Below are 27499 nucleotides of genomic sequence, written 5' to 3' on the forward strand. Positions count from 1 at the left end.
TTAATGTATTAACGATGCTGCAAAATAAGAAAACTTTAAAGAAATAAAAAAAAATAGGATTGTAATTTATTATGTTGTGTTTTCGACTTTTTAACTGCTTTGGTACTTCTAAATGCTTTACATATTTTCTTTAAGTTAAGCCCGCCTGCTCTGTACAATAGCAATCTTCGGTTCAGCTCAAATTTAACTTATTGAAAGCTTTGACTTGGCCTAACAGGACACTTATTTTAGTACTTGTGGTGGACACCAATCTACCCTAATTGATAAACCACGTTCTCAGAATATATAAAACAAAGTATTGAATGATATTTAATTTGGTCTATTGCTTGTACAGCTCATTGCGTCTGGCAACCAGAAAGAAGTGGAGAGGTTATTAAGTCAAGCAGAAAGTGAGGAAGATACTGTACAGAAACTATGCCATCCTCTTTGTTCCTGTGACTGTTGTGAAAAGCTGGTTTCAGGGTAAGGTATAGTGTTCAAAAGCAACGGTGTGTGTGTATGCATTTACTTACAGATTTGCCTAATAAATTAATGGTGTGCTGATTAAGTTTTGGTTCACTTTTTTCATAGGATGAATCTTTAGCACTTCACCAATCAAATTTTAACAATCCACACTTACAATAATAACTGTTAAAAATATTCCTGTAGAAAAGAACTAATAGAATCATTATAGGATTGCTGTTATGCAAAGAGCAAACAATATTGAATATAGACTTTTACATTGTTATGGTTGGTCCTATCCATCCCTTTTTGTGTTACATTTAAATTATTGAATTGTCATGTTCTGGTCTTTTCATAGTCATGCTAATCTATTTATCATAAACTTGGTTTTGCACAAACTTGTGTATCCCACTTCTGTGAGCTATCTAGGAGTTAGAAGAACTGGAACTATGACATTTTGTTAAATATTTGGAATTCCACTGAATGAAAAATAGTCTGTGGGAAATAACCAGTTCATTATGAATAGTCTTTGTTGTCTTAACTTGCAATAAAGTAGTCCATATTTTGAAATGCCTCTTAGTTTTCAAAAGAATAACTAAACACAAATAACTATTTCTTGAAAATAGTGTAGTTATGAACATTGATATATTCTTCACTTTGAGGCTGAGGGTTTCAGAAAATCTAGGATTGCATCAAATGCTCACCATTTCCAATCTACTGTTTTTTTTCTAGCAGGTTTAGGTTTTTGTTAATCTTTTTAATGGGAATGAAAATCATATTGTACTTGGTTAGATTCTGTAGTAATGACATCAGGGGTTCTAAACGAAATTATTAATTAAATTTGGGGTGACAGTGCAAGGGGTTACTCAAAATCAATGGTAGGGACATTGAGATTTTTGTGACCTCCAGTTGCTTTATTCATCAGAATGTTTATGCATGCCCATTTATAAAGGTAGAGACTGCACTCTTGTTTCTGAACCCAGGTAGTGCCTTCCGATTCATATCTGTAAGAGCAGGCGAAGAGCTTCTTTTCTCCAGTCGTGACATTCCTTACTTCCTCTTGAATCAATGATTGTCATGAAAAAAGCGAGGACACAATGGATGTATTACATATTGGTGGCCTTCAGTGTTCTAAGTCCTCCTCTCCCACATTCAGTTGATATTATTGACCCTCTTCCACCTCTGTGTGAAGTATATACATGTCTGTCCTGCTTGAGTATACTAATAAAAAAGTTCTTATGGATCAAGTATATTTGTAACTTGGTAATAAAGAGGGGGTAACTTTAATTTATTATTTTTTAAAGGTAGCTCAAGTGACTTACCCTCATGTAATAAGAATTGTAATGAGTAAAGCATCTCTCTAGGCAGTGATGACCACTCTCAAGTACCTGATGCATCCATCTACATTAGAAAGTGGCAAGATGCTGTGGAGGTTATGGGTTACAGTAAACTGTTTTAGTTATTTATCTTATGAGCCACACAGATGCTTGATTACCAGCACTTAACGGAAGATTTGTGGATCATAGTTATTAATACCGGATGTACTGTATTCTTTTTAGGAAGTTGAATGATCCTTCTATTGTTACTCCATTTTCCAGAGATGATAGGGGATACACACCACTTCACATTGCTGCTATCTGTGGTAAGACTTTTTTCTGGCATGCTATGGATGTTGAAGAGAAAACCTTGTATATGGCTTGTGACAAGATTGTTTTATCTAATTAAATTATGATCTATGTTTTGAAAATGTAGATAATTTACCTTTCATTGCAAGATAGTCCAATATACATTTAAAATTCCATTTATGCGATTAAAATATATTACATTCTAACAACAAACACAATGCTCCACCTTTTATTTTATTTTATATTCTTGTAAAGCGCCTGAATAGACCCCCAAAGGGGTATCTCCGCTTTTAACTGTAGCAACATTCTCTACTTGTCAGGTATCTCCTGATTCTCCTTTGAAAATAATCAATAACAGAGCTCATTATATTTTGCCTCTATTAAAAGTGTAGTACCATTATGGCTGTTGAGCATTGTCATTTAAAAAAAAGTTAACCCTATGTTCTTCTAGAAAATATGGACATAAAAGAATATTGTGGCTTAGCGTTACTACAGATTCACTACAAAACATACATATACGTGATTTGTAGGTATCATAGCTCCTTCTAGCATGAGCAGAAGGCTATAGAGGAAGCCAAATATTAAGTCCTTTAGTTTCTGTTTTGTACTTTGTGTCTCAAAAATATCTTCTAATTATACACCATTGTTTTTTGTTCTTCAGGTTATTCATTTAACTAGCTGCACTTAACTGATTTATCAGTTTGTTTATTTTTGACTGGAATTGAGTTACAGGTCCTACCACTAACTACTTACCCCTGGATACACCTCATGATTGATTTTGTGGGCTATAAAATTGCATACTATAGCATAACTATTAATAATATCCATAAGCTCGAGACCACAAAACAGACTTGTGAATTCATTTCTGTTCTACTACCAATGTTATTAGTTCTTAGACACCAAACTAATTATTCCTTTTAAGTTTTTCAAATACAGTTAAGGAAGCAGCAAAGGAAAATTCAATTCACCCCGATAGCTATAGAGGAGATGGGCTGTGGATTCCCTCCTCAGCCGTCACCTACCCAGCCGGACATTGGACAGACCTTCCTTCGTCTCTCCTGTCGTCATCTCGCTCCTTCCCCCTTCATCCTTCCCTCTTCCCAGCCGAGTACCCGCACATTGGCTAAGCTGGCAACTATAGCCCACCAGATCCATGGGAACTTCTTGCCGAACTACCTTCCCCATACCACTCCTCGCGCTACTCCTCTCCACTTTCCTGCTTTTGACCTCTGCCCTCACCTGTCATGGCCCTAGTCCCCACCCTGTTTATCACCTCGCTCTACTCCTCTACACTTTCTTGCTGCTGACCTCTGCCTTCACCTGTCCTGACCCTTAGTCCCCACCCTGTCTATCTGCAAATTTTTCCTCATCATTTGAGATCTAGCTATTTTGTCTGATGTCCGATGGAGCTACCTGGTTTAGATATAGGGGAGACAGGTTGGGGAATCCCTCCTTGGACGTCACCTACCCAGTCGGTCTTCAGACAGACTTCCTTTCGTCTCTCCTGTCGTCTCTTCCCGCATCCTGCCTCTATTTTTGTCTCTCCTTTTCTCCTCTCTCAATGTATTGAGACTGAACTATTTTGTCGAATGCCCGATGGAGCTACCTGGTTTAGCTATAGGGGAGACAAGTCGGGGAATCCCTCCTTGGAAGTCAACTACCCAGTCGGTCTTCAGACAGACTTCCTTTCGTCTTTCCTGTCGTCTCTTCCCACATCCTCCCTCTATTTTTGTCTCTCCTTTTCGTCTCTCTCAATGTATTGAGACTGAACTATTTTGTCGAATGCCCGATGGAGCTACCTGGTTTAGCTATAGGGTGATGGGCCGTGGTCTCCCTTCTTGGTCATCACCTACCCAGTCGGCCTTTAGACAGACTTCATTTCATCTCTCCCTGTTGTCTCTTCCCCTATCCCCCCTTTCTCTCCTTCCATGCCCCTCCCCTCTACGCTCCATTTATTTTGCCCTCAATGCTTTCTTCGGGTCTACCTAGGCCAAGATATCTGGCTCATGGAAAGGACTCCATTTAAAAAGTGTCTTCAATGTGGATCCAAGTTTCCACACACAGATCTTCATGAGGTGTGTAACCTCTGCCTTTCGCCGGAGAACAAGGCCAGAGACTGTCCAGCTTGCGCCTCCTTCCGCTCCAAGAAAGATATTCGGGATCGTCGAGCTCGAACAACCATGGCTCGATCGTCGACGTCCATTCCAGACGACATCTTTCAAGAGGGCGTCGATGTACCAGAACAGGAGCGAGTCGAAGAAGGCCTCCTCAGCGCCTCTGAAGCCCAGGACTCCAAAGACATCATTTCAGGGCAGCGGGTCGTAAGTAGTGACGTCGACCCCAGCCCACTTCCCCCAATCCCCAAAAAGGCTTTGTTAACACCTTCACCTTCGGGCCCAGGTGCAGACCGACAAAAGACTTCTCATGCCCTGGCTTCGGGCCCGGCTAAAAAGTCCACAAATAAGCCTACAGGCCACTCGGGACGAGTCAGCCTGCCATCAGTGCCGAAACACAAACCCCGGCACCCAAAAAGAAAATGCCGTCCCCTTCCGTGCTGACCACTGCCTCCACGTCAACACTCTTGGCACCAAAACCTGTCGACACCGACCCCCCCCCCCCCCCCCCCCCGCTCCAAAAGAGTCATCGGAACCGAGCAAAAAGCCACTCAAGACGGAAAATTCTCAGACTTGGGAGCCAAAATAATCCTCAGTACCAAAAAAGCTATCGGCTAAAACAACTCGCACTTCCAAGCCAAAGGAGCATAAAGCCACTCCGGAACCGGTTCCACGCAAGCCTTCGGAACCGAAAAAATAGTTGCCTAAAGACCAACCGCAATCAGAAGAGCTTTTTCAACTAGATCCAAAGCAAAAAACTCTTCTAAAAGACCCAAAGACAGGTCATCTTACTCTTGGTTCCAAAAAGAGAACAATGGACATGCATCTACCGGCTCCATCTCCACCAAAGAAGAGAGACATTGCAACATCTCCTCTCAGAATACCTTCTCCACCTCCTCCTCCATCTCCACACCACTCCCTTACTCCATCTCCACCCCCATCTCTTCCACCAGCTGATGATGATGACACCTCTGATGAAGGGGGGATGGTGAACATGATGAACCACTTGGGGATCCCAGCCCACCTTACACCCCAGACCCATGGGATGATTATAACACACCAGCTGTCCCTAACGTACCACAGGAGGACATGTATCCCTCTAGGCCTTCCCCTCCAGAGGTTTCAACCAACTCGTTCACAGAGATTTTTTAATGGACACATTTGATACATCACAAAGGCCCACTTCTGTTCTCCACATGTTAAAAGGGGTAACTAAACACACACCTGAGGTGTTCAAAGATCCTGTTAGGGCTAGGCTTATTAACCCCAGGATAGAGAGGAAATACAAGTCTGCCCCTACAGACCCTGTTTACATCAAGGGACAAATATCATAGGATTCCTTAGTGGTCTCCAATGCCATAAAAAGAGCCAATTCACAAACGTCAGGGGAGGCTCCGCCTCCAGACAAGGAATCAAAACTCTTGGCGCTTCTGGTAAACGCACTGCGTCACATACGGCCAATATATGGTGAATCGCCAAAACGCAGGCTTTGCTGGCTAGATATGACAGGGCACACTATGATGAGCTAGAGACCCTATTGCAACATCTTCCTGACAAATACAGGACCAAAGCCAACGATCTTATACAGGAGGGTAAACTCATAACAAACACCTCCATTTGTTGCGCTCTAGACGTGGCAGATACTGCCTCCCGAGCCATTAACACAAGTGTCCTTCTACGTAGACCTGCATGGCTACTCATTTCAGGGTTTAAACCAGAGGTGCAAAGTTCAATACTTAATCAGCCATTTGATGAGCAACACCTTTTTGGCCCTGCCGAAGATTCATCTCTAGAAAACATGAAAAAAGATACTGACACAGATAAATCAATGGGAGCCTTGCAATCGCAAGCTCCCAGGCGCTCTTTTTGTCGCTCCTCTTAATATCAAGGGTAGAGGCAAAACCAACAATAATCGCTCCACCTCCAACCCCACCCAATGACTTCCCTCCACTCCCCCCCGAACCATTCCACTCTAGTCGGGGGAAGATTAACACAATTCCTACCTGCCTGGAACAACATTACTACAGACATGTGGTTAAGACAAATCATTCAATCAGGTTATTGTCTAGAACTCACCGCTACCCATCCAAACATACCACCCAGACAGCGCCCAATGTCTCTAGAACACTTATCGCTGTAAGGCAAGAGGTAATTTCCCTCCTACAAAAATATGCAATAGAACCAGTTCCCCTGCATCAGCAAAATACAGAGGTTTACTCTCTGTACTTTCTTATTCCAAAGAAGGACAGCTCTCTCAGACCCATCTTGAATCTCAGACCCCTACACCTGTACATACAATCAGGCCATATTTACATGGTCACACTTCAACAGGTCCTTCCTCTGCTCCCACAAGGAGACTTCCTTGCCACTCTAGATCTCAAGGATGCCTACTTTCATATTCCCATTCACACCCCTCACAGGAAATATCTCAGGTTTGTAGTGGACGGTCAGCATTACCAATTCAAGGTACTCCCATTCAGAGTCACCACAGCACCCAGGGTATTCACCAAATGTCTAGCAGTAGTTGCAGCTCATCTAAGAAGACAACAAATTTACGTCTTCTCATACTTACACAACTGGATCATCAAAGGCAAGTCATATAACCAGTGTCTACAACACACTTCAGCCACCATCCAACTACTCCACGACTTAGGGTTTACCATAAACCACGCAAAGTCTCACCTACTACCGTCTCGCATACAACAGTACCTCGGTGGCACAGTAAACACCTCAGTAGCATTAGCATATCCCAGTCCACCCAGGATAGCAAGCATACAAACCCTCATAACACAGTTTCAGCCGCAACACTCTTCCAGCTCGAGTGTTTATGCAGTTGATAGGGATGATGGCCTCTTGCATATTTAGAGTACCTCACACAAGACTCCAGAAGCGTCCCCTACAACAATGTTTAGCATGTCAGTGGAACCAAGCTCAGCTAACAGATCTGGTGGTCGCACCCATCGCTTTCTGCAGTGGTGGAACACCAAAAACCTTTCCAAAGAACATCCGTTCATCGAGCCGGTTCTCCAGATAGTGCTAACAGCGGACGCATCGCTCTCCGGCTGGGGAGCTCATCTATTACATCACACTATACAGGGCACGTGGACACCTCAACAAAAGTTGCTACACATAAATCACCTGGAGTTACTAGCCATTTTCCTAGTGTTAAAGGCATTCCAAAACCAAATATCAGGCTAAGCTGTCCTAGTCCGCACCGACAATATAACAGCATTGTAATACATACAGAAACAAGGCGGGACACACTCTATACAGCTCTAAGCTAGCACATAGCATATGGAGATGGGTTTTTCCTCAGAAAATTTTTCTCCTAGCCCAACACGTTCCAGGAGTCCAGAACAACATAGCAGATGTTAAGTCGCCAGACGCAACAGATTCACGAATGGGAACTTCATTTGCAAGCTCTTCAACCATTTTTCCAGTTGTGGGGGCAGCCAGAGATAGATCTCTTCGCCACACACGAAAATGCCAAATGCCCAAACTTCGTTGCCAGATATCCACACCCATTGTCCAAAGGCAATGTGATATGGATAAGTTGGTCAGGCAATTTTGCGTACACAGCTAAGTGGAAAAGATTCGTCATATACTGCAACAATAACAACATCAATCCTTTAGATGTGTTAATCCAACACATCATCCCGCAGCCACAAACAGTCACAGAAAGAGCTCTTCATACCTACACGTAAAAAGAGCACTCATTTATTATATTGACAGAACAAAACCTTTTCGCAAAACAAAACAACTTTTCGTATCTTTCTCGCCACCACATAAAGGCAACCCCATATCTGGAATTGCAAGGTGGATTGTCAAATGCATACAGATTTGCTATCAAACAGTAAAACGTACATCATCTATTCCCCCTAAAGCCCACTCTACCAGAAAAATAGGGGATTCAATGTCTTTTTTAGGGAACATTCCCTTAGATGACATCTGCAAAGCAGCTACATGGTCTACACCGCAGATATTCACAAAACACTATTGTGTAGATGTGCAAGAAAAACAACAAGCTAGGGTGGGCAAGGCTGTACTCAAAACACTATTTCAAACAACTGCAACAGATACTGTTGGTCGCCGCTAAGGTGGAGTACTGCTATACAATCTATGCATAGTATGTGATCTGCAGCTCATATGCCTCGAACGGAAAATTCTACTTACCAGTATGCATCTGTTCTTGGCATGTAGAGCTGCAGGTTCACACACGCCCATCTGCCTCCCCGGCTACCTTTATCTGTTCCAGTATTATCCTATTTAGATACAGCATACATGGGCATCTTTTCTGTTACTCACAAAACTCCATCATTTCCCTGCTGGCGAAAAAACAATCTGAAGATGGAGCCGATGCCCATGCGCACTATGATCCTAAGGAGGAGTCACCTATCTCATGACTTCCAAAGACTTTTCCAGGACAACAACAAAGTGCAAAAATCCGGGCCCAACACCAGATACCGATCTATGCACAGTGTGTGAATCTGCAGATTTACATGCCAAGAACAGATGCATACTGGTAAGTAGCATTTTCCTACCGACAGACACCATTGGAATCATGGAGGAGAGAACACCGGACGGCCTGAAAGAAGAAGCTGAGGGCCAGAGATTACCATCCGGAGGAGAAAGAACCGTCTGTGACAGAAGAGTCACTGCGAAGCTAGGAGGCCGCCGGCAGGACTTAGCTCCCGGCCACACTCCTGGAGTGCCGTGGCTTTCCTAGGCGCGAGTGCCAACCCAGTGATCTGACTCTCCAGCCTCTCGAAGAAGATGGAGTGATATTACCAAAAGCCTTGGATCATGCCAATAACGCTAAAAATAAACAAGCATTGGCATAGCCAATAGGTCTCGCCTTAGGGAACTTATAAGTGTTTAGCCATTCAACAGTTGATGCTGTTGCACTAAGGATATTGTGCTGCATAACTAAATACTTATAAGGTCCCAAAAGTGAGACCTATTGGCTATGGCAATGCTTGTTCCTTCGGGGCACCAGTCTGTACAACGATGACCCATGCCAGAGTGAAACAGCCACAATATAAAATATAAAAATGGAAAAATCAACATTACCACATTTACATTACAAGCTATTTACAAAACGTGCCCAGTTGTTCTATTAAGCAGAACAAAAATCTTTCAAAAGTTGGACGACCAGGTTAACTATTTCCATATCTCCTTAAAAGAGAAACGGGATCATGCAGTAGATATTGAATTAACGGTTTAAATGTGCATATCAGCTCTGTGAAGAAAAAACGCAGAAGCCCGTTTCCCACGGTGGGTTATAGGAGCACACCTTTCAAACAAGGATGTGTGTTTATTTTTGCAAGATGTGTTTAAATAAAAGCCAGGCTGGTCTTTTCGCACAGCTTCACCTCTTCTCCCTAGAGCTCGCATCTTCTTTCCAAAAGCCATTACTCTGCGTGAATGTTGAGTAGGGGGAGGCTGGCAGGCAATACAGCCAAAATGCTCTCCTGGCACATTTCAAAGAGAAGACGCATTGCGAAAAACACCTTTTCTGGGGTTGGCACTTCAGCCAAATGACCCCTAATTAACCTTAACGAGATGTCTGATTTCAAGCCGTCTGCTCCCACCACCAAACAGGGGTGTTTGATGTGAAGTGTGGAGCCTTTCCCTTTAAGTCATGCACCCCGCCCCCTCACTGCAACTTTTCAGCGGGCAGGAAACCTTCCCCAGGAACAATAAGGCGCAACAAAAATAGTCCCTTCCGTCCTCAAAAGGAATCGCAGTTTGGTGTGCTTCTGGGGTCGTTCAACTATTTAGACGCAGATACAGGGCATGTGGATTTGACTGGGTGTCACAGCGACCCCTATACCCTGCAAGGTAAAGAATAAAAAGATCTAGTTCGTGCGGCATAACACTTTTAACCAACACCCCCTCAAAAACACAGCTCTCTTTACTTAGGGCAGAAACTCGTGGTTGTTGTGTCTGAAATTTATGATACTTCATAATTTGTATAGTTTCTGCTTTGTAAAATACCCGTCAAATGATGCACGTAAACGGACAGATAATACATGAAAAGCATTAATGCAGTGAAGCCAGTCGCTCGTGAGCTTCCTGACATTGGCATTTACCCTTCCTGGCACTCTGAGGTATATCTTAGCTTCTGTATCAGGACAACACCTATAAACACTTTGGTGTTTCATTCACAGTGAGGTGCAGACAAAGAGCATGCCCTGGTACAAAAGGCAAAGACCCTCAAAAAATGAAACTTCGAGAAGCATGGGTAATCTCAGATGATTTTTTGAGAGCAGGTCACCCAGTGGTGGTTTTACTCTTGCATCATGGGACTTGGAGTCCTGACTTGACCCCTGGGACGGCACAATGGCAAGAGTCAGGGCAAAGTAAAAGATGTGGATGGCCTTAAAACAATGTGAAGGGGGTTTGTAGGTACACACGGGTAAGTAGTGCAGCCAGGACCAAAGAAGATCCAGGGTGGCCAGAACCATGTCTGCCTTTGTTGATAGCCACTATATATGTAAACTATAAAATCTAATTTTATGAGGATGTTCTAAAACTCTGCCATGGACGCAGCCCTCCTGAACCTACTTTGGACACCCCAGCTTTAGGGCAAACTAAATGACAAAGCAATAAAGGTTGTGTCTAAGTCCTGGGAGCACAGCAAGACCCTTCTTGTCACCCTGTCTTGGGTATCATCTCTCAAAAGCCCCATTGTCCTCCCTTCCGGTTTGTGGTGCATTTCACCAGCCTCTTTGCCTCCCTACTGATGAATTACAGACTGTGTGCCGTGCCCCTGTCTGTGGTGTAGGTCACCCTGTGTAGGCTGGGACAGAGAATCAGAGTTGGCATAACATATGTGCTGTCCCAGTGCAGCTGCAGTCTCCCCCCTGCAGTGGCACAGGTAGCACAGACTGCACTCACAGTTGACTTTTTCTCAGGGAGCGCCCTGAGCGAAAACAAATGTAGTCACCCCTGTGGTGAGCTGAAGTCAGGGAGAGTGGGCACCCCCCTGGATCTTGCAGCTTAGGGCTAATAACACACAGCACTTAGGTTTGGTTCTTACTGTGCTCCGACCACAAGCAGTCTAAACACCTTTACTTAAGCCCTTGGGCCGTGCCCGGCCCTCTGAATGCATGTGTGCAACATTTTTGTGTACTGGTCAGGTGCCTCACTGCACCCCCACACACTCTTCTTTGGACCTCAGTCATATGGAGACTGCTGGAGGGAGCACCAGCGCCCCTCTGGCGCTCAGCACCCTGGGGGTGCTTTGGAATCCCCGAAGAGCACCCTTTCATGGAGCGGGGCTCATAATGAGATGAGGGGAAAGTGGCGGGGGAGTGGCGCGAGGCGTCATTCATCGTCTGCATCCACGTCAAACGCGACCAGGGCTCGTACGCCGCTTCTGAACTCACATCAAACCAATGAGAAGCTAGAGTTACCCCAATATCCAGAGGGAACCCCCAAAATATACTGAACCACATTTACACGACAGGAGAACGTGAAACACTGAATTTAATTGCCATTGAAATGTTATGGTGAAGCGGCAGAATGAAACCTGTTAAGACAATTACAAACCTTTCTCGCTGGTCACAAACCGAGCTCATGCTCAGAAACTAAAGAAACCAAGTGTGTGCGGCAGCAGGGGGAGGGGAGAGAGGAGGGGGCTTGCGCTGGATTCCCTTACGGGAGCGGGCAACAAGGCACGATAATTGATAACATATGGCGCCAGCTGCTCGTTCCCGCAAGGGCATCTCCAAACGTGCACGCGTTGCCAATGAAAGCAATGCAACAACGCTTGCATCTTTTTGGCCTTAAAACTGAATCGATGGCTAAAGGTCTTTTTCCTATGCTGCGCATGCGCGCTGCGTAGGCTAGACCTAAAAAAACACTAAACAATCGACTGTGGTCTGCGTCATAGATCCCGCTAGAAATACAGGGTAAAAACTTTGAAAGGAAAGGCTGTGAGATTTCTTTTTCTGTAGTACTCAACATAATGTACATACCTGTAAATAAACTGTATACATTCAGCAGTAAGCACAACTTGGTATGTACCAGTTTAATTATTTTAAGGATTTATAAAGCGCACAGTTTTCCAACAGGGTTTCCCAGTGCTAAAGTAAAACAGTTAAAACTGTGTGATAGATGTTTCCACATGCACTATGAACTCCACTACTTTTGCCTTTTGTTCTTCATTGTAAAAGCAACAAAAAATGTTTTTAAACATAATGATGGAAACAAGAAATTGAATAGGGTCAAAACAAATCAAGACACTTTACTTGGTGATGCACAAATGATTAAAATTCACTGAACCCCGATTTCGACACATTATTATTTGTGTGCAATATAGTTTTATCTGTTTTCAACAATAGCATTCAAAAATCTCCTTCTAACAATTCTCTCTTCATTGCTACTGAACCTTGCAGTTTTGCTGCTTAGCGTACCTATTACTGCAAGAATCCCAAGTGGGTCCCCCATCATCCCTACCCCCTCTATATGTTCAAGGCAACAATAATTAACAGTTCCTGCAATGCCCCATACAAACTCAGTCTTATCTGCAATAAGGGTGATCCTGGGTATCAGTCCTGGTCATTGAGACTGCCACCCATCGCTCCCTCAAGGGTGAGCGACACCCTGCCAGGGGGCTTTTTTTTGCCCATTCTTTCAGAGCTTTCTGCAGCATCCTTGGATCTGTGAAGATGCAGGAACCGCCAAGGCGGTTCACTCTGAGACACGCCAGATACAACATGGCGTAGTCAAGATTCTAATCTGTTAGCTGCTTCTTCAACGGAACAAATTGTCTGTGTGCTTCCTGGACACGTACTGTAAAGTCCGGGTAGAGAGAGATGGTTTTTTTTTTTTTTTTTTTAATAGATTTTTATTGCAGATACAGAAGGAGCCATTGGTGCAGTCAGTCCGCAGTAACAATAAGGTCTCACAGTTGAGGTTACTTGGTGTCAGGAAGGGATACACAGCCATTTAGCCCACATCCCTGGGGTTGGGCGGCGAGTATATGTTGTGTAATATATCTAGTAGAGAGTACCCCCCGTGGACGTACACAGGCAATCCAAGTTTCTTCATTTTTGATTTTAGAACGTAACCTAAGCCCTCCCCCACCCTTCTCCCCCCCAGTGGGCAAAAGAACACACAAGTTCAGTTCGTACAAGGTGTACATATCCAACAAATAGACAGATGTTTCAGTCACTTCTTCTTGCTCCCCCCTCTACCCCCAATCCCTCCCGGGACAATCAAGTATTCTAGATCAGCCGTACCTTATGGGGCCCGGCTCCTTGTGGGATCAGCAGCATTAGTCGGGATCACAGGTAGAAATCCCTTCGGTCCCAGGGTTACGGCCCATTGTCCCTCCCGATAAGGACCTTCCTACAGCCCCCCATCTAGCCCATGGTAGTGCCTCCACTTTGACCACACTCTATGGAACTTCTTCGTGCAGCCCCTCGCCTTATACGTGACCCTTTCCGCTGCCATATATAAGTCTAGGCCCCTTCTCCACTCCTCGAAGTCTGGGGGATCCGGTGCTCCCCAGTGTTTAGCTATATCACGTTTGGCGACCACCAATGCAAGGACTAGGAAAATAAGTAGTGGGCGACTCAGATCCACCTCATTCGTCATTCCAAGCAGTGCTAACTTGGGGTCCCGGGGTATCGAGGCCTCAAGGACCTCATCCAGTTCCCTAAAAATCTGGGTCCAGTATCTCTGTATTATTTCACAGGACCATACCGTGTGGAAAAAGTCTCCCGCCCCCTGGAGGCATTGTGGCTCATCTATCTTCCCCATCCTGCATAGACGCACTCTATCAAAGTATGTTCTATGGAGAAAGTTAAATTGAATAAGTCATAGTCTAGCTTTTATTGTCACCTCCCGGGGATGCATCAGTACCATCTCCTAATCCAGGTCCTCCATCATCCCTACCTCTGCTTCCCAGGTGAGTCTAAGTTTGGTTAGGTCGCCCAATATGTGGTTAGTTAATGTTTTGTATGTTAAGGACACTGCCTGTCCCACCATCTGTTCCTGTAAGAGCCTCCCTTCCAGTGGTGCGTATTCAGGAATGTCAGTAAGCGTAATGTTTTGGGCTATTCACGCATGCCGTAATTGTATGTATTTAAAATGTTGCGTTTTATTGAGTCCGAACTCTGACTGAAGGGCTTGGAACGATTTCAACTCCCCTTTGGCTATGAGGTCTCCTACTGTGGATATGCCTATGTCGTCCCATCTCTGGAATCGGCGTAGTTTGTGTAACTCAGTCAACCATTGGCAGTGCCACAACGGTGTCTGCCGTGTGGGCTTCTTTTCCCAGCCCATGCGACGCGTGGCTCTCGCCCATGCCCTGAGCGTTATAGATGTGGCGGGGAGAAGGGGTGCCCCACTGACGTTCCCATAGAGATATCTTAAAATGTTAGTGGGCGCCAGCTTCGTTCTTTCCAACGCGTACGTTGGGTGATCTGCCGGTGTATGGAGCCAGTCATTGATTGGGGTCAAATGCTCCGCCCAGTAGTAGGCCTCCAAGTTTGGGAGTGAGATTCCCCCACTATATTGGTGTCTCTGAAGCGTGGACAGGGCCACCCTAGCTTGCTTCCCTAGCCAAAGAAAGGACCGCAGATCCCCATGTATCCTTTTGAAGACCGCCGCCGGTATTTGGTAGTATTCATTTTGCAGGGCGTATAGGAATTTCGGTAGTATAATCATTTTGTACATGGCCGCCCTGCCCAGTAGTGTCAGTGGGAGCTGTCTCCAGCGGTCCATATCTGCTACTGCATTAGAGATGATCCGTTCAAAGTTTCTTTGGAACGAGAGATTCGTATCCGCCGTTATGTAGATCCCTAGATATTGGAAGCCCTCAGTTGTTGTCAGTAGGTCCTCCGGTATTCTCCCCCATTGGTTCCGTCCCCCCGGATCGTAGAGAATTGATTTGTGCCAATAGATTTTGTAGCCTGCCATCCCTCCGTATCTTTCGAGTTCTCTAAAGAGCTCAGGGACCGTGATTGCTGGTTTGGTGATGTAAAGCAGGACATCGTCCGCATAAAGCAGGATCTTTTCCATGTTTAATGCCGCATCTCCACTAGTGAAGCCATAGATGTCTTCATTTTGTCGGATTCTGGCCGCGAGCACCTCTATGGCGAGCGTAAAGAGGAGGGGGGACAGGGGGCAGCCCTGTCTAGTGCCCCTCTGGATTTGGAACTCACAAGAGAGCCTCCCGTTTACCCTCACTCTAGCCCTAGGGTCAGTGTAGAGTAACCGCACCCATTTAATAAATTTAGGCCCAAAACCAAATCTGTGGAGTGCAGCAAATAAGAATGGCCAGTGGACCGCGTCGAACGCCTTCTCGGCATCTAAGGAGAGGATCCAGTGTGGGTCGTCTCTTCCCGCCACCTCTTGGAGCCAGTTGTGGGCTCTCCTGAGATTAAATTTCGTAGCCCTGTCAGGCAAGAAGCGCGATTGGTCTAAATGCACAAGGTCTGTTAGGACCATCCTCAAGCGGGTCGCCATGATGGTTGCCAGCACTTTCACTTCCGTATTGAGTAGGGAGATCGGCCTATAGGAGGCGCAGGTCTCCTTTGGCTTTCCCTCCTTATAAATTGGAACGATCGTGGCCATTGCGAGATCTGGTGGTAGTTTACCTTCCTCACAAGCGCCGGCGAATAGGCCCTTAAGATGGCGGGTCAGTAGGTCCGCTGTGCGTTTAAAAAGCTCTGGTGGGAAACCATTCGGACCAGGGGTCCTGCCTGGCCGAAGCCTGGCAATGGCCGCCGTGATGTCGTCCGATGTTATGTCTGCCTCCAGGGCCTCATGGGGTATGGTCGGTAGGTTGGTATCCTCCAAGTACTGGAGGGCCGTTTCAGGGGTAGCTAGGTCCCGAGCTGCATAGAAATCCTCGTAATGGGTGGCGAACGCCTCTGCTATCTCCGTGTCCGTGTTTACCAACGTTCCTCCAGTCTTAGCGATGCTATCTATCCATCGCACCGCTCGTTCCCTTTTGCTGAGCCATGCCAAAAGTTTCCCTGATTTGTCTCCTACGTCATATAATCTATGGAGGGTGGCTAAGGATTGGGTCCTGGCCTCGTTAGTCACTAATTCCCTGTATTGTTTCTGGGCATCAAGTAACCGTCTCAGGGAGTCGTTAGACTTGTGGGTTGTGTAGGCTTTCTCCCATCTCAGTACAGCCATTTCCAGGGCTGTTAGCTCCGTCTGAAGTTTCCGTCTTTCCTCCCTTAATCTGGACCTAAGTCTGTCTCGTAGGACCGGTTTTAGGGCTTCCCACAGTGTGACCCTCGAGTCCACCGAGCCTTCATTCTCTACAATGTATACTTTGATGTCAGCTCTTACACCCTTTAGTATTGCCGTGTTCTGGAGATCCCATGCCGCGAGGCGCCAGGACCCCATGTCCATACCACAGTTTTGGCACACTCTCACGTATAACGGTGAGTGGTCGGATATTTCTCTGGCCTTATAGTCAGCGACATCCCCCAGACTCAGATATTGTCGGGACATGAAGATATAGTCTAGGCGCGAAAACGTCTGGTGAGCTCCGGAATAGTATGAGTAAGTGCGAAGTGTCGGGTGGAGCCATCTCCATACATCGGTCAAGCCTATTGTGGTCATCTGGTCGCACAGCGCAGTCCTATGTTCCCCTCCAGCCTTGACCCCAGATCTATCTAGGTGTGTAGTCATTACGTCGTTGAAGTCTCCATCCACTATCTGCATGGTGTCCGCTGTGTCCAAGAGTATGTTTGTGAGAGCGGTATTCGTGCGTGTTTGCAGTTTGGGAGGTGCGTAGACCGAGACCAAGGTATATGTGCGTCTATTCCAGGTGCCCTGTATTGCAGCGTATGTGAAGTAGTGTGGCTCACTGGTTAGAGGCGGCAGACCCGAGAGCAGAGGACGGCCCGGGACCAGGGTTCGATTCCCGGCGCGGCAGGTTTCTGGACCAGGGTCAGCGGACTCGATAATTCTCTCGCCTCGGTGCCCACTCTGATCAGCGATCACACTCGGCAACTCTGGGCATTAGCTTGCCTCATCTTCACTAACGGCCCCATCAGACCGCCGGGGATGCCTGGTCTCACCCTGGAGATACCCATTAAGGGACCATCTCTCAGGGAAGCCAGGAAGGGTTTCGCAGCGGTCGAAGCGCCTTGGGACCCTACGGGTAAGTAGTGCGCTATATAAATGCCAATACATTTACATTTACATACATTTACATTTTACCCTGTGGGTCTAGCCATGTGTGGGTGACGGTAAAGGGTGGAGACTTTTTAACCTCAACCACCACTCCCATGGAGTCGCATGTATATCCCGCATGTGCCAGTACCCTGTAACGGCCCCTGGCGATGAAGGCCCATTGGGTACCCTTGAGGTGCGTTTCATGTAGGAAAACAATGTCTGGGTCAGTTCTTTTTATATAGTTGTGCACTAGGCCCCTCTTAACCTTAGAGCCCAGTCCATTAACGTTCCATGTCAGGATCCTTAACCCCTTGCCCTCCTCCCTAGGTGTATGCATAGTATCTGCCATCAGAAAACGCTATGGTTGTAGAAGACCCAATCCCTCCCGACGGAGGTGATGTAGAGGTGCAATTCGCGTGACTGACCCTTCGCTCGTGTTTCTTCTGCTGCCAACTTTTCCCGCCCACTCCCCTGCCCCAACAAACTAGGAAACCCCTTCCCCCCTCCCCCTCCCCACCTCCCTTCCAGATCTGCCCCAAGACGGGACATGGCTTTCCGTAGGAGTAGGCCTGTCGCCCACCCACCAAACCCTCCCTTCCAAACACTCAAACACACCACAAAAGTGTAAAACAGAACATAAAGGGGTGCCAACTTACGTGCTCCCTGTGACCGGCTGCCACTCCAGTCCCATGGAACCGTCTGGTATCAGAGGTGCTATCCACACCTCTATGCAGTGAGATACATAGTTTGCCTCATAGCCAGGCCCACATCAGTTTATGATTTAGAGTCCGGAGTCTCAGATTCTGGTGCACTGTGTTGTCCTGACAAGTCCTGTTCCAGCACAGGGATCTCTTGTACTAGTGGGTGATCAGATTGTCTCTCTTCCTCTTCCTCTTCTCCTCCCGAAGTGCGACTGTCTAGAGCCTCCTCGTCCTCGCCCTCCGAGCGTGCCGTGATGCGCAGTACTGCAAATCTCGTCCCTGATCCGGTCGCCCCGTTTGGCGAGGCCGAGCGCCCCCTTCGCGCCATCCCTGTGCCTTGACCTCTGTACGGTGTCACTGGTGTCCGCCTCTTGGATCTCCTAGATTTTAGTCTCTGAGCCTTAGGAATTTCCCAGTGGGTGGCGTTTCTCATGGATCTGTCTAGCAGATCCCGTTTGGCGATCTCTCTGCTGTTGAGGATCGGTCGCTCCTCCAGCCACTGCCAGGCGTCCTCTGGGTGCGTGAAGAAGAGAGTCTGTCCATTAAAGAGCACCTTAAGTTTCGCCGGGAACAGTAGCATGTAGGCGATTTTCAGGTCTCTTAGTTTCGCCTTCACCGCATCGAAGGATCGCTTCTGCTTCTGTACCTCCTGGCTGTAGTCCGGGAAGATCATGATCTGTGTATTTTCAAACCGGATCTCCCCCAACTTCCTTGCCTCTCTCAAAATCAAGTCCCTGTCGGCAAAGTTCAAGAAGCGTGCAATGATCGGGCGCGGTCTTGCCCCCGTTGGCCGTTTGGCAAGGAGGGCCCTATGCGCCCTCTCTATTATGAAACAGGGCGAGAATTGCGCCGTCGGGAATGTATCCATCAGCCAGGCTTTCAGAAAGGCCACCATGTCAGACTTCTTGCATCCTTCTCTAAATCCTACAAAGCGCAGGTTGTTGCGACGGGCCCCGTTTTCGGCGTCATCCACTTTCCAAAGGAGTTGCCGATGAGAGGCCTGGAGTTCCGCCATGTCTCTTTGCAAGGTTGTGATAGTCTTCCGCCTCACCCATCCGGGTCTCCGCGTTGGTGACCCTGTCCGATAGATTCCGAAAATCCTGTCGCAGGAGGGTCACTTCCGAGCCCACCTCGCCAATCTTGGTCTCCAATGCCGCCCTTGACTCCTGTATGTCGGTACGCAACGCCTGGATGGCCTCCATCAGTAGGTCGGTGTCCGCGCGTGGGCCGGGAGTCCAGTCACCACCTGGCGCGGCGCAGCAAAGTTATCCATCGGGCCTTGCTTGGGCCCTTTCGGTAGTGTCTCCCTCTTCCCCATGATGAGTTGCAGTGGCCCAGCCCGTCCTCTTCCCAGGTGGGGGTAGGATATGGTCTGAAGTTGCTCCCAGGCTTCTCAGGGTGTCGTAGGCTCAGATCCCTCAGGAGTAGTGCTCAGATCCACGTCCGCAAGGGCCTTGGGGATCTGCCTCCCCCACTCTCACGTCTCCTCCTTATCAGCACCGGGGGGGGTCCCCGGCGTTTCACTTCACGCCGCCAGCCAAGGGCGTCTAGGTGCACTCTGCGCCTTTCAACGCGTGTAGTTTAGCCCTGTCACACCCAGCGGAGGTCGCCACTGCAGTCCCAGGGCAGTCCGGCCGGCAAAAGGGCCACAATCACCTGCGCCTTATCGGAGTACTGGGTCGTTCATCCCCTGATGCCTCTGTGTCGAATCTCACGCCCCACCGCAGTTTCCTCTGCCCTTGAATCACGGGGGTATGCCCGCCTGAATGCCCCTTGGTTTGTGAGGGTCCCGGGGCCCCGCTGGTCTCTCTCACCGTGGCCAGATTAACATCTCAGGTGAAAACGGCGCCTGCCGCGCCTGTGCACTCACCCTGCCGCTCCACAGGGTTCCAGACCTCGGTGTGACTCGACCGCACTCCGCCATCCTGTAAGCTGGGTCTCAAGCTGGGTCTCAAGGAAGTGGGCGGGGCCAGTCCTCCGTTCCCCGGGTATTCCCGCCGTCGATGAAGGGGCGGCTCACATCGCGTCCCTCTGGTAGCCGCCGCGTCCTACCGGGTCTAGCGCTAGATTCCCTGTGCCAGTAAGTCTGGAGACCGGATCGCGGGTCTCAGCGCCGCCGGCGATCCCACACTAGTTCGGGCGCCATCTTTGTGTAGGTTGCATTGCGGTGGCTGCTCTCCGCCGGAAAAGGGAGGCTGATGTAGGCGCCAGTCCGGGGTGTATAAGGCTCGCTGTATCGCCGCCTACCTTCCTCAGGTCCGATCCGTGGGGCCAAGCTCCAGCCGTTACTTTGCTCTGCTCACTCGAGCACTGGCGGCCGCCATCTTGATGTAGTCTGGCGCACGAGCGGACGATTTCGGAAGGATTTCTCCGTTCTGGGCGCAGGATATTGCACGTCTCTCGCCCTCAGGTGATGCAGGACACCTGCAGCTTCCCCGTCTTCGTTTTAGGTACGATACAGTGTGGTATGGTGTCGGATCTTGAGGCAGCTCGGCGGGAGCTCCGTCTTAGCACGTCCTAACCGGTCATGCTGTTGGCCAGACCCCCCGGTAGAGAGAGATGGTTGACCCCTCATACTGAAGTGATTGTCGCTCGTGGGCTGCCTTCAGAGCTGTATCCCTGTCTCTGTAATTTAACAGTTTGACGATAATGGGCCTAGGCGGGGCACCAGGCAGGGCTTTTTGGCCCAGCGAGGAATGCGCGCTCTCCACCACAAACATTGAGGAAAACATGTCACGGCCCAGCATCGTGGTCATAACTCCATGTTGCCGACGCTTGTGGATTCCGGCGGCCTGGTAATTTAGATTTTACTTCTACGGGACCTCGCTTCATGATCCTCCGCCTTGTTGTGTGATGTCAGTAGAAGCTTGCCCATTTGTTTGTGCAATGAGTCCATTTCAGTCTGTGCTTCCTCAACTTCCGTAACGCTTCTCACAGTCATGTCCATCCCTTCGACTTGCTTGTCCATGCGCTCCGTCATGCGATCCATACAGTAGGATAAAGAATCTATCTTGTTATCTATGGGAGCCAATGGCCCGCCCAACGTGTCTCCAGTACTGGTGATGTAAGAGGCGCAGCACCCCCGGTCTCTGTCTCCTCACAGCGCCTCACACCTGATCCCGTGTCGAGGGGGAGGGGGCAGGGACAAATTCCAGCAGAGCCCAAGATAGGGCTGGCTTAGATCAGCAGCACGTAGGGCACAACAGGAGAGGCTATGCTCACTGTTGCGTCTTGGGGGTCTACACTGTCCCAGCCTCCAAGTGCAATGATCCCGTGTCTAGGGGGAGAGGGCAGGGACAAATTCCAGCAGAGCCCAAGATAGGGCTGGCTAAGAGCAGCAGCACAAAGGGCACAGCAGGAGAGGCAATGCTCACCGTTGCGTCTTGGGGGTCGACACTGTCCCAGCCTTCAAAGTACAATGCCTGGGGGCCTACTCAAGTGTCTGTGCCACAGCGCTGATGCGCCACAACACCTCCCCCTCGCCGCGCACAAAGCGCCATGCAGTATTGGGAATCCTGCGGCTGTGGTCACAATGGTGTAGTGCGTACCTCCTCCGGTTACAACAAACCCTCTGCCTTGGTCCCCACTGACCCAGAAGCCGATAGCGGGAGAGATAGGCAGCCAACAGCAGCAAGTAGCACAGGCTTTCAACTCTCGTAGCCCGTCAGCATAGAGCACGCTCACCCCAGCTACGCAGATCTTGCATCTCTCCGGGGCACAGCAGATGGACCCAGCTCTCTTCCGCAGGCCTCCGCAACGCAGGGGCTCAGCAGCTCCTTCTCCCGCAGCACTCCAGAGTTCCAGCGAGGGTCAGCAGCAATGTTGACCTCCAGCTAGCCTACCGAACTCCCTCCCCTCTCGCCCGCAGGCTCGTAGAGTGCGCAGATAGTCCAATTATGTCTCCGCCACAAGCTGCGACACGAGCCCAGCCGCAGAACACCGGCGTCCGGCCAGATCGCTCTCCTACGCCTCGCGTCGTCCCAAGGCACCTCACACCCCTGTGAAGCAACTCAAAATGGTCAGAGCAGCTTCCTTTATAGGCGCTACTGCTTTTTAGCCTTTAACAGCCAGGATTGATGCAGGACAAATTACGTATCTTTAGATAGTCTGACTGAGCTCTCGGTTTACACTGCCATCCTGGGCTCAGGCAAGCTCCACCCCCCACCCCCCTACCCTCCCAGTCCCTCTTTTATTGACTGCGATGGTCCCAGCATCGCTGGTTCCAGAGGGGGCTCCGCTACTGATCCCAGTGTCAAACACTGACCCAGATGTATCTTGTCCCTGGCTGAGGGCACACTCCAACTCTATTGTGGTGCACCTAGTTATCGTACAGCCTGAGTACGACATTAATACTCCCTCTACCACAGAGCCGTACTCCGTGGCTCCATCAGCTTTTCAGTTCCGATTCTGACCAAGGTTGGCTACCACTTAGAGATGACAGTGGTGATGATGGGGATAATTTATCCTCAGATTATGGTGATGACCATTTATGCATGCATATGCAGGATACCATGGGGCTTGATATTGACCCTTATACTGGGTTGATCTCCTCCTTTGAGTCGCCACTGTGGGAGAGCACTTCCTTTTCTGTAGTTATCACATGCTACTGAAGCCCTGGATCAGCAACTACCCTCTGTTAAAGTTAAAACAAATGTCCTTGCATAACTTCTATAGTCTGGACTTGCTTCTTTTGAGCCCCTATTACTTTTCAACAAAGCCCTAACTAACTGATATGCTAATGGGCAATTCGTCTAAACCTCGTTTAGTTCACCGGCACCAGGCAGGTAGCCAAACGTCGCAGACCAGCACCTGGCGACTGATATTCTAACACAGCATCCATCCTACTCTTGAGAATTTTAGTGGTGCAAGCTTCAGCCAGCAAAGTGAATCCTAATTGTACCCTAGAACAGGCCACACTCCGTTATTTGGGCATTTTGACCCCCGCAGACAGTTTCCTTCTTAGTTTTGAGGTTACTGCAGAGGTTTGGTGTATATGCAAAGCCAGCTCTCCCACCCCCTGCTGTCACCCCAGTATTTTCGTGGTCAGGGATCAGGGCCAAGCAGGCAACACACGGGTCACCAGGGACACATATCTTCCCAGTCCCTTGTATTTTTAGCGTCAAACTCCAAGCTCCTTTAGTTTGCTCTAAGCGGCACACAAAAACCTTGTGGGAGGCAGGGTCCAACATTTTCTTACAGGGTGGCAATCTGTTACATCAGACAGATGGATCCTCCAGGTAGGCAGCAGAGTTAAGCTCTCCCATATCTTTCCATCCCACCACACCTTCCTTCCACATCAGATCGGTTTCAGAAGTGCCATCTTGCTGCCAAGTTTTCAAGCTGTACTTTCTCATGGGGCAATTGAGAGGGTACTGCACTCTGCAAGAGGTAAAGGTTGTTACTTCGGCTATTTCCTCATGCTTAAGAAAGACAAAGGCCTTCATCTTATTTTAGATCTTCACCCTCTGAAATCCTTCCTGCAGAAGGATAAATTCAAAATGCTCACACTGGCCCAAGTTCTGTCTTCACAGAATCTGGGTGGCTGGATGGTATCCTTGAACCTGCACAACGCATACTTTGATGTGCCCATCCTGCAGACCAACTTAAATTACCTGTGGTTCAAGAACAGCGAAGAGCACTTTCAGTTTGCCATACTCCTTTTTGGCCTTACCAGTGTCCCTCTTAACTCACAACAATGATGGTGGTTGTTGCCACCCATCTTTGCAGGTTATGGATACCAGTTTTTGCCTTCCTCAACGACTGTTGAAGCTGGGCTCGCTATTGTCAGTCATAGACCACCTTCAGATAATGACTGTGAACCCCTGACGTTATTGGGGTTCGCTATCGATGAGCTAAAGTCACACCTGTCAATTTCACAGAGGCTTCCTTTTATAGAAGGGATCTTGCACACAGTGCAGTGCAAGGCTATTCTTCTGTTACAATAATTCATTAGCATTAAGGCTATGATTCAGATGTTTCTTCCTCAGGATTGGATCTCTGTGAAAGTGATTCTAAGATTTCTTGGTCTCCTGCATCCTGCTTGTCCACTTTGCCAGGTGACATATGAAGACTCTGCAGTGGGGTCTGAAGTCTTAGTGAACCCAGCACCAAGTAAATCGGATGTCATCCAGGTTTCGGAGGAGACTGCGCAAGATCTTCAGTGGTTGACCGCAAGCAGACCCCTCTCGTTTAAGGAGATCATCTGGTGGAGGTATAATACAGAGAACTCTAATCTCAGACAGGAAAAAAGGTGCGTCCGGATCAGTCTGTCGGAGTTGCAGGCCATTTGCCTGGAGTTCAGGGTCTTCCTACCATCCATCAATAGAAGGATGGTCCACGTTCTCATGGACAACACAACCTCCATGTGGTTCTGTAACAATCTGAGTGGAGTGAGGTCCTCTGCCTGTGCCAGGAGGCTATGCACCTGTATAGGTCATTGGAATGTCATTGCACTCTCTGGTGGGAGTTATTGAATGCCAGGTGCGATGAGTTCAGCCATTGGTACCTGGCAGATTGCTTATACCGGTCACATCTTAGTGTTCAAGTTCATTAATTTGTATAGCGCACTACTCACCCAGAGGGTCTCGAGGCGCTTGGGGGAGGGGGTGCATTATTTATCTAATAGCCAGGTTTTAAGTTCCTTTCTGAAGGAAATGTGGTTCTGTGTAAGGCGGAGGTGAGTGGGGAGAGAATTCCAGGTCTTGGCCGCCAAGTAGGAGAAGGATCTTCCTCCCATGGTGGATCTGTGGATGCGCGGAACTGCGGCGAGGGCTTGATTGGAGGATCTTAGTTGGCGGGTGGGTGTGTAGAAGGACAGTCGTGTGTTGAGGCATTCGGGTCCTAGTTTGTAGAGGGCCTTGTGTGCGTGGGTGAGGAGACGGAACGTTATTCTCTTGTTGACCGGAAGCCAGTGGAGGTCTTTCAGGTGACCGGTAATGTGAGCTTCACGAGGGATGTCCAATATGAGTCTGGCTGATGCGTTTTGGATGCGTTGGAGTTTTTTCTGTAATTTGGCTGTGATTTCGGTGTAGATGGTGTTTCCATAGTCCAGTCGTCTAGTGACCAGTGCGTGGGTGACAGTCTTTCTTGTTTCGGTGGGAATCCAACGGAAGATTTTTTTGAGCATACGAAGTACGTTGAAGCAAGAGGATGAGACGGCGTTGACTTGTCTGGTCATCGAGAGGGAGGAACCTAGGATGAAGCCTAGGTTACGTGCGTGGTCTGTGGGTATGGGTGCTGTGCCCAGGGCCGATGGCCACCATGAGTCGTCCCAGGCCGAGGGGGGTGAACCTAGGATGAGGACTTCCGTTTTGTCTGAGTTAAGTTTTAGGCGGCTGTTTTTCATCCATTCGGCTACTTCTTTCATGCCTTCGTGAAGATTGGTTTTGGCGGTGTTAGGGTCTTTGGTTAGGGAAAGGATCAGCTGGGTGTCGGCGTAAGAGATGATGTTAAGGTTGTGTTGTCGCGCGATGGATGCGAGGGGACTCATGTAAACGTTGAAGAGGGTGGGACTGAGTGATGATCCTTGTGGTACTCCGCAGATGACTTTGGTGGCCTCTGATTTGAATGTGGGAGTCGGACTCTCTGGGTTCTCCCGGCGAGGAACGAGATGATCCAGTCCAAGGCTTTTCCTTGTATGCCGATATTGCTGAGGCGTTGTATGAGGGTGCTATGACAGACTGTGTCGAAGGCGGCGGAGAGGTCGAGTAGGATGAGGGCAACTGTTTCTCCGTTGTCCAGTAGTGTTCGGATGTCGTCTCTCGCTGCAATGAGGGCGGTTTCGGTGCTGTGTTTGGCTCAAAAGCCGGACTGTGAGGTGTCTAGGGAGTTGTTGGATTCAAGGAAGGCGGCGAGCTGGCTATTGACGGCTTTCTCAATGACTTTGGCAGGGAATGGGAGGAGGGAGATGGGGCGGTAGTTCTTAATATCAGAGGGGTCTGCTGTGGGTTTCTTCAGGAGGGCGCTGAGTAGGGCGTGTTTCCAGCTTTCTGGGAAGGTACCGGAGTTGAAGGAGCAGTTGATGACATAACGGAGATGGGGTGCGATGACGGAGTCTGCTTTGTTGAAGATGTGGTGGGGACAGGGGTCGGTTGGCGAACCTGAGTGGATGGAGTTCATTAGGCGGATGGTGTCTTCAGTGGTGATTGGGTTCCAGGCGCTAAGGTTGTTAGAGGGCGGTTTAGGTTCGGAGGTGGGTGGAGTGGACTGTTCTTTGGAAATGTTCTCAAGGCTGTTATGTATGTCGGCGATTTTGTTGTAGAAGAAGGAGGATAACGAATCGCAGAGGTCTTGGGAGGGAGTAATGTCGTTTGAGGCTGCGGTGGGGTTGGTAAATTTTTTGACGATGTTGAATAGTTCCTTGCTGTTATGGGCGTTGTTGTCGAGTCGATCCTTGAATGCTGATTTCTTGGTGGATAGGATCAATTGGTGGTGTTTGCGGGTGGCTGTCTCGAAGGTGGTCAGGCTGTCAGTGGTTGGGTTTTTTCTCCATGTTTTCTCGAGAGTACGGCATAGTTTCTTGGTTTTCTTAAGGTCATCGTTGAACCATGGGGCTTTTTTGCTACCCTGTTTGGTTTGGTGGTTTTTCAAGGGTGCTAATTCGTCAACGCTGTGAGTGATCCTTTGTTTGAGTTTGGTGGCAGCTTGGTTTGGGTCCGATGAGAGGGCGGGAGGGTTTTGGTTGAGCGATGTGAGGAGTTGGTCGGTGGTGATTTTGTTCCATTTTCTTCGCGGAATAGGTTGTGGGGGGTTGTAGGTCGAGGTAGTTTTGTAGCTGAAGTGAACACAACTGTGGTCCGTCCAATGGAGAGCTGTGGTGCGATCGAAGGAGATGTGTTTGCTGGAGGTGAAGATTGGGTCGAGCGTATGTCCGGCTACATGGGTGGGGGTGTCAACAAGTTGTTTGAGTCCGAGATTGGCCAGGTTGTCCAGAAGGGTGGTGGTGTTGCTGTCGTTTTTCTTTTCCAGGTGGAAGTTGAGGTCTCCCAGTAGAATGTAGTTCTTGGAGGTGAGGGCATGTGGGCTGATGAAATCAGTGATGTCTTCGCTGAATTGTTTACGGGTTCCTGGTGGTCTGTAGATGAGGGGGCCTCTAAGTGTGGTCCTGGGGTCGGTGTGGATCTGGAAGTGGAGGTGTTCGGCGGTTGCAAGGTTATCGTCGAAGCTGGTCGTGATTCTGATGGTGTTCTTATGGACGATGGCGATGCCTCCTCTTGTTTGGTTGGTGCGGTCTTTTCGGATGATCTTGTAAGCGTCCGGGATGGTTATGGCGATGTCGGGTGTTGATGATGCGTTCATCCAGGTTTCTGTAAGGAAGGCGATGTCCGGAGAAGCAGTGTCGAGTAGGTCCCAGAGTTCAGTGGCGTGTCTGTGGACCGAGCGGGTGTTCAGCAGGATGCACTTCAGGTGGTTAGAGTCGGAGCTGTGTTTGGAGTTAGTGGATTTGGTGTGGGTCTTGATGCAGGCG

General features: G+C 48.5%; 1 protein-coding gene across 3 annotated transcripts in view; it reads left to right on the forward strand.

Annotated features, from left to right (window-relative positions):
* The window catches only part of ANKRD27 (ankyrin repeat domain 27), a 719886-nt gene that overhangs the window by 341077 nt on the left and 351310 nt on the right, over window positions 1-27499 (forward strand). For all 3 annotated transcript variants that reach the window (XM_086945455.1, XM_086945456.1, XM_086945457.1), the window contains 2 exons: window positions 335-462; window positions 2001-2083. In XM_086945455.1, coding sequence (XP_086801581.1) covers window positions 335-462; window positions 2001-2083 — 211 coding nt within the window. The remainder of the gene's footprint in view (window positions 1-334; window positions 463-2000; window positions 2084-27499) is intronic.

This window comes from Lissotriton vulgaris, chromosome 12 (genome assembly GCF_964263255.1).
Source record: "Lissotriton vulgaris chromosome 12, aLisVul1.2, whole genome shotgun sequence".
Classification (NCBI taxonomy): domain Eukaryota; kingdom Metazoa; phylum Chordata; class Amphibia; order Caudata; family Salamandridae; genus Lissotriton; species Lissotriton vulgaris.